Source organism: Oreochromis aureus, linkage group 12, assembly GCF_013358895.1.
Source record: "Oreochromis aureus strain Israel breed Guangdong linkage group 12, ZZ_aureus, whole genome shotgun sequence".
Taxonomy (NCBI): Eukaryota; Metazoa; Chordata; class Actinopteri; order Cichliformes; family Cichlidae; genus Oreochromis; species Oreochromis aureus.
In genome coordinates this window covers 7,336,306-7,347,219 of record NC_052953.1, presented here as the reverse complement: position 1 = coordinate 7,347,219, position 10,914 = coordinate 7,336,306, and the positions used below count along the sequence as shown (strand labels likewise).

Sequence of the window (10,914 nt, the reverse complement as noted above, 5' to 3'; positions counted from 1 at the left end):
TTGAATTATACTTGCAAGCTACTGAGTGAGTGAGTGAGTGAGTGGACCAGGTTATTGATTCCCAGGCCTGCTGGAGATCATGGTTTCCTAGTGGCAGTGTAGGCAGTACATGCTCATGTTCTATGATGTGATTTGTACTGTTGCAGAGTAGACTGAGGCATCCCTGGTGACTGATTCATCAGGTCCTGGGCAGCAGGAGAGACGTCATGACAAGAAGAGATGCTGATCTTATTAATGATTTCTAATTAAAAGGGAAATAAAACACACCATAAACTGCGAAACAGAGTTTAGTTGGAATAAAGTCTCTTAAAAATTATGTGATCAGTTTCGGTCTCGGTTGTTTGATATATTCTCAGAACAGAGAATGAGATATTAAAGTGGTAAGTGATGCATCTTTCCCAAAGAATAAATTATTGGTCTTTAAACCTTTATTTGGATAAAATGCTGGTTTGGCAAAAAGAAAAAAAAAAAAAAAAAAAATAATGTCACCACACACTTTAGAGTTGACCTACCACTGCATGTTGTTTAGAACATTTTAAGATTAATCCTAGTGAAGAGTGATGCAGTGGTTAGTCCTGTCACCTCACAGCAACATGTTCCTGGGTTTAAATTCAGGGTGGGGGTTTTCTCTGCAGAGGTTAGATGTTCTTCCTGTGTCTCTGCGGGTTCAGTCTGAGTAATCTGGCTTCCCCCACAGTTCAAACACATGCAAGTTAAGTTAACTGATGATCCTAAATTGTCTGTCTGTCTCTATGTTTTTTTTAACCCTGACACAGATTGTTGACCTGCTCAGTGTCTAACCTGCCTTTAAAACAGCAGCGCAACTGAACAATATTTCTGCACAACTTCACAGACACAGAGAGGCGATGATCATGTCTGATGCAATATTTCTTTAACACGCTGAAAAACTGCGCCATCTAGTGGAGACAGTGCGAAATTGCGGGGTCAGTGATATCAGCTCCACCCATAAGAGAGTAAATGAAACCTAAAGACTCACTTTGACGATCACCCGGGAACGCATTACATTAAAGGTTGGGATCTGTACTGACGAATACAATTTAGTTCAAAAGTCAGAGTGACTGTATTTCGGTGAGTCTTGTCCTTTAAATAATCTGTAAATTATCAGGGATGGCTGAGAAATTGCTTTTAGAAGGTTACCTGAGCTGCCACGTGTGTTCAGAGACTTTCAGAGATCCTGTGTCTCTGAGCTGCAGCCACAGCTTCTGTTCAAGCTGCCTGCAGAAATTCTGGGAACAAACTAAAAACAAAAATTGTCCCATTTGTAAAAGACAATCTTCAAGGGATGAACCATCAATAAACGTTTCTCTCAAAGAACTCGCAGACTCCTTTGCTAAGAGGCAGAGTGAGAGCTCACCTGAGACAGAAAAAGAAAATGAGGATGAAAAGGAGGAAGAGAAGGAGGAGGTGGTGTGTGATAAACATCCAGACGTCCCTTACTGGTACTGTGAGGATGAAGACAGAGCTGTGTGTCCTGTGTGTGAGTTTTCTCTCCACCAGAGTCACAAAGTGGTTCCTGTAGAAGAAGCAGTCAGTGACCTGAAGGAGCAGCTGAAATCTGACTTAAAGTCTCTGCAGGACAAGAGAAACAAATACAAACTAGAAAAATTTGCATTTCCTGCGAAAATGCTGTGTGGATGCCTTAATGCTGAAGCTGTCTGCTCAAAAACTGAAAAAGATGAAAAGTTGCAAAAAGTTGTATGGTGGTGGAAAAAAAAAAGTATTGCCCTGAGCAGGATTCAAACCTGGCCCTCCAGGTCTCAAGGCAGCCACTCATCTCACTGAGCTAAACTCACTCTGACAAAGAAGAGGTGGAGAGATGGACCATTCTGGTGAAATGAGCAGAAGCTGCTGAGAATTGTGCTGATAAGAGGAGAAAAGGCTGAAAATTTTGCAGAAAAGAGGTGAATCAGCAGAATTTCTGCTGAAAAGAGGTAAAGAAGCAGAAAGTTGCGCTGAAAAGACATGAATCAGCAGAATTTCTGCTCAAAAGTGTTTTTTCTGAAAACTGCTGAGATTTGTGCTAATAAGAGGTGAAAAGGCTGAAAATTTTGCAGAAGAGGTGAATAAGTAGAATTTGGCCTTAAAAGAGGTGAAAATTCTGCTGAAAAGAGTTCAATCAGCAGAATTTGTGCTGAAAAGAGTTCTGCAGAACTCTTTTTAGAATTCTGCTGAAAAGAGGTTTTTGCTGAAAACAGCAGAAAAAGCTGGGATTTGTGCTGAAAAGTGGTGAAAAAACTGAAAATTTTGCTGACAAGGGGTGAAAAAGCTGAAATTGAGTTAAAAAAGTTTAACTGTTAACTGAAAGAAATGTTGCCATAAGCGGGATTTGAACCCGGCCTTCCAGTCTGAGAACGGATGCTCATCTCACTGAGCTAAACTCACTCTGACAAAGAAGAGGTGGAGAGACGGACAACTCTGCTGAAATGAGCAGAAGCTGCTGAGAATTGTGCTGATAAGAGGAGAAAAGGCTGAAAATTTTGCAGAAAAGAGGTGAATCAGCAGAATTTCTGCTGAAAAGAGGTAAAGAAGCAGAAAGTTGCGCTGAAAAAACATGAATCAGCAGAATTTCTGCTCAAAAGAGATTTTTCTGAAAACTGCTGAGATTTGTGCTAATAAGAGGAGAAAAGGCTGAAAATTTTGCAGAAAAGAGGTGAATCAGCAGAATTTGGCCTTAAAAGAGGTGAAAATTCTGCTGAAAAGAGTTCAATCAGCAGAATTTGTGCTGAAAAGAGTTCTGCAGAACTCTTTTTAGAATTCTGCTGAAAAGAGGTTTTTGCTGAAAACAGCAGAAAAAGCTGGGATTTGTGCTGAAAAGTGGTGAAAAAACTGAAAATTTTGCTGACAAGGGGTGAAAAAGCTGAAATTGAGTTAAAAAAGTTTAACTGTTAACTGAAAGAAATGTTGCCATAAGTGGGATTTGAACCCCGGCCTTCCAGTCTGAGAACGGATGCTCATCTCACTGAGCTAAAACACAGCGCAACCGGGCAAGGAAAACTAGTGACCAGACTGATAATGTGGCAGAAATGGGCAAAAAATATTGCATAAAAAAATCAATATCTCAAAAAGTATAGAACTTATGATTACCAAAAGATATAGCGCACATTAGCAGAAAGAGCAGAATTTTTTAAAGTTTGAATGGAGAAAATCGGCTGAAAACTGAGGGAGTAGTTAAGCGCCAAAAAACGTACGGAAGCAACTAGAATAAAGTAGAATAAAGAATAAAGAGAAACAGGAAAACAATAGTGTGGAAGCCCTTTTAGGGCATCCACACAACAAGTGGAGGAAACATACAATGAAGTGAGGGAACACATGAAGAAGCAGCTGTTGTCCACAGAGAGGCAGATCAGAGCAGAGTTCAACAAGCTCCAGCAGTTCCTGAAAGAGGAAGAGGAGTCCAGACTGGCAGCTCTGAGGGAGGAAGAGGAGCAGAAGGGGAGGACTATCAGCAGAGAGATGAAGATGATTGAGGAGCAGATCTCCTCTCTGTCAGACAGCATCTCTGCTGTTGAAGAAGAGCTGCAGAAACACAGTGTGCCATTCCTCAGCAGTTATAAAGACACTCAGAGCAGAGCCAGAGCCCAGAGCTCAGTGTCAGATCCACAGCTGGTCTCAGGAGCACTGATAGATGTGGCCAAACACCTGGGCAACCTGTCCTTCAGAGTGTGGGAGAAGATGAAGGAGAAGGTCCACTTCAGTCCTGTCATTCTGGACCCAAACACTGCAAGTGGCTGGCTCTATCTGTCTGATGATCTGACCAGTGTGAGACAAGGAGACACATGGCAGCAGCTTCCTGATAATCCAGAGAGAAACCTGTATTCTGATGTTTTTGGCTCTGAGGGCTTCAGCTCAGGGAAACACAGCTGGGAGGTGGAGGTAGGAGACCATCCTTACTGGCTCCTGGGTTTGGTTAAAGGGTCAGTTGATAAGAATATATCTTCTGCATCACCAAAATATGGAACCTGGTGTTTACTGCATAACAGTGGAAAATATTGTAATGGTGATGCTCAGACTGTGAAAGTGAAGAAGAGTCTCCAGAGGATCAGAGTCCAGCTGGACTATGACAGGGGGGAGGTGTCCTTCTATGACCCTGAAGACATGACTCTGATCTACACCCACAGAGACACTTTCACTGAGAAACTCTTCCCATATTTTTACATTGGAAGGGCAGGAGACGCCAAAACCTCTGATATCAAAATCTGTCAGATTGAGATTTCTCTGAAAACGAGTTCTCTGTGAACTTTTTTTCTCTTGTCTCATCCTTTTAGTTACAGCTTGTTTTGTGGTTGTTTGTTTTTCAATTTAGGCAACTCCTGTTTTTATTTTTTTATGTGAGAAATTGCAGAAAGAAAGATTAGTATATCAAGCATTTTATACAATGTGATAAAAATCATTTTCAAAACACAAAGAGTAAAATTAAATGATAAAAGTTATTTTTGCTTTGTTTTCTTGCAAATTCAGTTTGAAGGTCCTTAAAACTTTATATTTATTTGTTCTTTTTTTGGTTGATTTTTTTGCCTTTTTTGACAAATATATAGCAGTTTCAAGTCATTGGGTGTTCATGAAACAGTTTTTAAACATTTAAACAGTGCGAAGTAGAACATACCTCCATGTGTCAGACATCGATAAACAAGCACTGATAAATGTCACTTTCCTTTCCTTCATCAGTTATTTAGATCCATATCAGCTAATAACAGCATCGTGACAATTTGTGTTTTAATGGTTTTAAAATGATAAATAGACATGACTCATAAATAATCATAATGTCTTCTTTTAATACTTAACTGTCAGTGATTAATTTAAGTCATTTGCTTCATTTAAATGCGTTTAGCATGTTTTGCATTAAGTTGCAAAATAAACCAAACTGTGTACATTGGTGTAATAATTCAGCCATGTTTTTCTTTAGAACTTGTAGAATAATGTTGACTGTCTGACATTTATTCAGTTGTATTCATACAAACTAAAGCTCATTCTTTGTTTTTTAGATTGTTCCTAAGTTCTGTGTAAATTGCTTTGTCAGATACAGACACTGTTTTCTTTGCTACTGACTGACCCGAAACATTTATTTCATAATTGTTGAACATTTGTACAGTTGGAGCTGCTGTTTGTTCCAGTGTGTTTCTGTGAACTCTCACTTCATATTCCAGATCACATCAGCACATTCAGGATTTAGTCTTGTTAACTGTGGATTTCCTGTTTTTCACCTGCAGAACAAATCTGATGAAAATGTTGGAAACACGAGTTCACTGATTTCCTGGATTATTTTCTGTCAATAAATATATCAAAGCCTGGCTGCAGTCTGATGTGTCTGTAAACACAGAAGGACGCTGAACTTTCTATTTAAACTGTCATTTTATTGATAACACCTTAACACATTTTCTTGAAGTTAGAGAAACACGTGTAGCATATAAGAGAATAAAGCATCTAATCTGAGGAAACAGAACTAGAGGATTAATATGGTTATACAGAAGAAATCCAAAGTGGCAATAAGAAATAAAAGGGAAAGTAAGAGGAGGACACTTCATGTAGTTTATGTGTAGGGCTGCACAAACAGTCTCTGTTTAATTTCTGATGAACTGCTGATGTCTCTGACTAGACTTTCTGTTTGATTATGTTTGTTCCTTTATTTGTTTTTACTTTGACTACAAGTGGCAGATGGCTGCCCACTCCCTGAACTTGGTTCTGCTGGAGGCTTCTTCCTGCTAAAAGGGAGTTTTTCCTTCCTACTGTTGCCAAAGCCCAAAATCATAGAGAGTCATATGACTGTTGGGATTTTCTTTGTTTTCTTGGTATTATTGTAGGGTCTTTCCCTTACAATATAAAACTTCTTAAAGCGAATGTTGTTCTGATTTAGCATCATATAAATAAAAGTTAATAGAATTACAGGCTCAGTTAACAGGAAGGAAGAATATCCTGCTTTACCAAAGTTAGACATTTGGTGTTTCTAATATAACAATAGACAATATACAGATGTTGGTCAGACTGTGACCCTGAAGACATGACTCACATCTACACTCACAGAGACACTTTAACTGAGACACGTTTAATATTTGAAAAGCAGGAGATGCCAAAACAGTCTAAGGGAGTTTTCATCATAGTTCAGTGAGATCTCAGTAATTTTCTTTTTTTTTTCTTTCTTTTTTTTTAATTTTTGTGTAAATGATTGTGAATGTATTTTTTTAATCTTTCAATCTTTGATCAACTCCATCAATTTCTTTCTATGTGAGAAATCACTGAAATACTTCTTAGAGTAAAAGAAATGTACAACATGAACTGCTGATGACTGAAACACAGAACAATCATGTATTCATTTCTTGTCATTTAAGGTTAAGGGCCTGATCTGAAACTTTTCTGGTGGTCACTCCAAATCACAGTGACTATGACTGACCAAAAACTATTTAAATAACTATTTGACTGATTCATCATTTGGTTGTTTCAGTGAAAGAAACAGTAGCAATAATGTGGGTGTTTTCTGTTCCTTTCTTTTCTTCTTTTTGGACACCTGCTGTATTTGACAAATTTACGATTTACAAAACTGACTGAAGATGTTATGATGAAAACACTGAACATTTTGAAAGCAGCTGATACTTGGTCACTCTGCTTGTTAGTTGCAGTTTGTAATACTGTGAACTCCCTCATTTTAAATATGTGAATCTCATCATGATTTTAAAGTTTAGAAACACACAAAGAAGAACAGAAGAACGACACCTTTGTACTGTACATGCTGCTTTTTCTTCTTTTTCTGGAGGGGGGTCATGTTAGCACGGTCACGCACATATGTGTGGTCAAAGATAACCTTTGACCTTTGAGTATTAGAACAGGCTGAACTAGATATGAACACGAGTATGATACAACATCTCTGTTGTTCACTGCAGGAAATAAACAAAACGTTAATCTGACAAAATCTTCACCATCCTATCAAAAAGGCGAAGTGTTTGGTGGGCGAGTTAACACAAAATACAGTCCTGCATCATATGAATTTCAAAGCAAACATGTATCCCACTCTGTAAAAGTGGTAATGACATTAAGTAGAAGGAAAAAATGGACAACATAAAACAGCAAAAAATGTAAATCTGCAGAAGAAAAACAGCAGAAAAAGCAAAAGTCATTTCCACCATGTTGGTCGTTACACAAAAACACATGCAGAATGCAGATTGGGTGTACTATCCATTTAAAGCAGTCATGTTTTTGACATGAAGCATCGTCTCTTTAAACAACTGCAGACAGCACTTGTACAAGTGCATGATTTGTACAATAGGAAAAGAAAAAGAAAAATAAGCACAGTAAAAATGTCGACTACAATAAATAAATAAATATTCAAAATAAATTAAAACCTGAGGACTGTTCACCAAGACGACTGAGCGGTCTTTTTCTATCTTGGTCTGACCAATAGGGGCGAGACAAATGTGAAGGCAGCCAATGGTGGATGAGCAAAGTAGAGTGGAGCTGATGAAAAGTCAAACCTCCACAAAATCAGTTTTCAGTGCTGCAAAGTCCATCCGCTCAGTCCTGCCACCTCTGGCACAAGCACTTTATATCAATCAGTGTGTAGAAAGGACCAAATACTGATGCAGTAATTCATCTGTTATTGGTTTACTGTGTATATCAGTACTGACAGGGTTGCATGCTGTATATATTTATTTATTTTTGTTAGTACAATCAAAACCTTTTTTGTTTTGTGGATGGATTATCATCACTGGATTGTAGGTTTAGTTAAAGAGTCAGTGGACAAGAACCAGCAGTCTCCTTCAGCAAAAGATGGAGTCTGGTGTTTACTGCATCGCAGTGAAAGATACACTGATGATGATGATGGTCAGACTGTGACAGTGAAGAAGAATATTTTGAGGATCAGAGTCCAGCTGGACTATGACAGGGGGGAGGTGTCCTTCTATGACCCTGAAGACATGACTCACATCTACACTCACAGAGACACTTTCACTGAGAAACTCTTCCCATATTTTAATATTGCAGAGGCAGGAGACGCCAAAACCTCTGACAAAATGTGTCAGACTGAGATTCCTTTGTAATTATCGATGAGGTTGAAGTGATTGTTTTTCTCTCTCTATTTAAGATTTTTTTTTTGACATTTTTGTTTACCATTTTTAAAAAAAACTGCAGTATATCCCCTGCGAATAAATGGAAATGTGACTTTACAGAATACATTATACGTATAAAACGATAGTCTGATTTGACCTTTTTGTTTGTTTGTTGTAGTTTTTTAACAGTTAACATGCTGATATTTTAGCCTTGTTTTTTAGTTTTGTTTTTGAACTTCTTAAAATAGAATAATGTATGGAATTGACCAGACAGTCATGATTCCCTTGTTATTTCTTTACCAGCTCACACACACAAGGTGTTCACATGTATACCTATAAGATGTCATATGTTAATGTTAACCTATGCATATTCATGTCATGTCAGTATAAACTCTTATATACTTTTATTTAATAAGTATTTTTTGAGACTGTTTTACAATTCTGTCATTGCTTAATAATCTCAGACACGATTTATATTACTCCTCAAGTTTGTTTAAATGACGACTGATTATTTGTAAGAGATCTGTTTTAGTTCTTGCAAAGTTATTACCATTAATTTATTTTACTTTCAGTTAGTTTCCTCCCTGGGTTTGTTCATATCAGTTTAGTTTTTGTTTAAAACAGTTTCAATTTAGTTTAGTTTTTTACTTGTTTTTCTTTTGAATTATTATTGTATGGAGGGCATATGTCAGAGGCCCGATTTACAAAACTCACAGTTGGGTTAATAATAAAAACAGATCAGCACTTGTCACTCAGTTTTGTACACATCCAAGAGTACAAGAGTATAAATTATTTGGGTTTGGTTTATTTACAGTATTTATTTACAGTATTTATTTTGTTTTTAAGAAGTCCAGTCAAAGTTGAAGAGGTAATTGCAGGCTAGCCAACAAGCTATCAGGCTAAGAGCTGACAAAGCTAACAGCTGACCGCAGCTGACTGAACCTGCTTATGTGGAAACAGATAACATGGGCCGAGGAGGACTCCGACAGGTGAGGAAGTCAAGGACATTAAAAAGTTTCTTGACTTCTTAATGGAGGAAATTCCCACTATCAGGTTGCAGCAGAAAAGTATCCTTGACATTGTGTAGGGGGTAAAGCTCCTCCGCATCCAAAATGCAGAAAAAGAGAAAAAGACTGCATACCCTGAAAGTAGGGCCGCTGACCTTAAACAATACTCTGGGACAAAGGACTTTATCATCACTGGGCTCCATATTAAATCCCGGTCATAGGCTCAAACGGTGACCGCTGACAGCAGTGAGGAACCTGGGGAGCTGGACAGTAGCACCACGGAACAACAGGTGGCTGCTTTCCTGCAGTCCAAAGGGATTGACGTGGACTGTAACTCTGTCGAAGCATGCCACCCTCTTCCCAGGAAGAACGACAACAAACCTGCTATTATATTAAGGTTTGTAAATCGAAAGCACAAGAACACACTGCTGAAACAAGAAAGAAAATTAAAAAGATCTAATGTCTTTATCGATGAACATCTAACCAAACACAGATTCAACCCCCTCTTACAGGAAGGCTCTTGGTGAGTGGAAGTCATTCATTGAGTGAGTCTCTCAGATGACAGACTCCATCTGCCTTGTTTATCAGACTCAGTGTTAGTCAGTGAGATTGTTTTTCTTTTTTTCTTTTCTCTAGAAAAGTTGTTCAAATGTAAAACACATGTTTGTTTGTGTGGTTGTTAAACTTGTTCTTCTAAAATGTTATGTAATATAGGATTTGCAATAGTGATTGTTTTAAGCTTCAGCAAAATTTATTTTTGATACCAGCCATGAGTGTGTTATACTGTTATTATTCATGTTAAGAGTATCTGGAATATGCACTTCTTGTATTGGCCATGTTATACAGTACCCTGCTGAAATGTATAATTTTAGACATGATTCTCCTGGAACAGACCTCAGTGAGTTACTGACCCATTGCAGTGTCAATAAAGCGCAAAAACTAAGAGTGCTTTTGCTGTCTTAATTTAAGATAAATTCCCTTATTTTTAGTAGCTTTTTGAAGAGATGGTGTCTTATTCTCAGGAATTTTGGCTGATTATTGTTCTCAGACTCGAAACATAATTCTTATAGTTAGCTCAATCAAGAAAGAAACAATTCAGTTTTAAGAAAATTTGTCCTATAGTAAGGTGTTTTTTATTTATGTGAAAAATCTAAATTAAGGTGTAGAATCTTAATGTAAGCAAATAATTCTTGAAAACAGCTTGTTCAAGAAAGCATAATACTCATTTTAGGTACAGATTTTCTAAATATCAAAGTGTCTTTTACTTATAATAAGTCACATTTTCTTGAATTAAGCATACATTTTAGACAATTTTGTCTAGTTAAAAGGCATATGGCAGTTAGGTTAATTTGCTAGTTTTAAGAATTCTAGTCAAGCAACTTTTGCTTACCCCATTGGCAGATTTTTTTGCTCAAAACAAGAAAATTTTGTCAGATTAAAGAATATTTGGCTTGTTTCAAGTATAGCTGTTTTTGCAGTGTGAAATAGCCAAAAACGTGCGATACCTTAAGAAGCTGGGAAAAATTCAAAGTACTTGGACAACAAACTGTAAAATATTAAACTAAATGGAGAGGAAGCGAAAGTTCTGACCATTAAAAACATGGTGGATCTCGAAAAATATCAGTGAGCAACATGATCTGGACTAGAAACAAAGTAGCAAACAACCACTTACTTACTTATGACACACACTGGAAGGAACAACTCAGCTACATCTGGAAGAAACAGCTGCACCAGTCAGACAGTTGCAGAACATGATCAACTGGAACTGAAAACATTTAACTATATGGATCACAATACACAGGACTTGGAATATGAAACAGATCCAGACAACTTCTTCTCATCTATCAATAACG

General features: G+C 37.5%; 1 protein-coding gene across 1 annotated transcript; it reads left to right on the top strand.

The window, feature by feature from the left end:
- The first annotated feature begins 986 nt into the window (after positions 1-986).
- On the top strand, positions 987-5,309 carry LOC120443036 (tripartite motif-containing protein 35-like). Its single transcript, XM_039620631.1, has 2 exons — positions 987-1,615; positions 3,293-5,309. Exons 1-2 carry the CDS (start codon positions 1,129-1,131, stop codon positions 4,255-4,257), a joined length of 1,452 nt encoding a protein of 483 aa, XP_039476565.1. The 5' UTR covers positions 987-1,128; the 3' UTR covers positions 4,258-5,309.
- Positions 5,310-10,914: the final 5,605 nt, after the last annotated feature.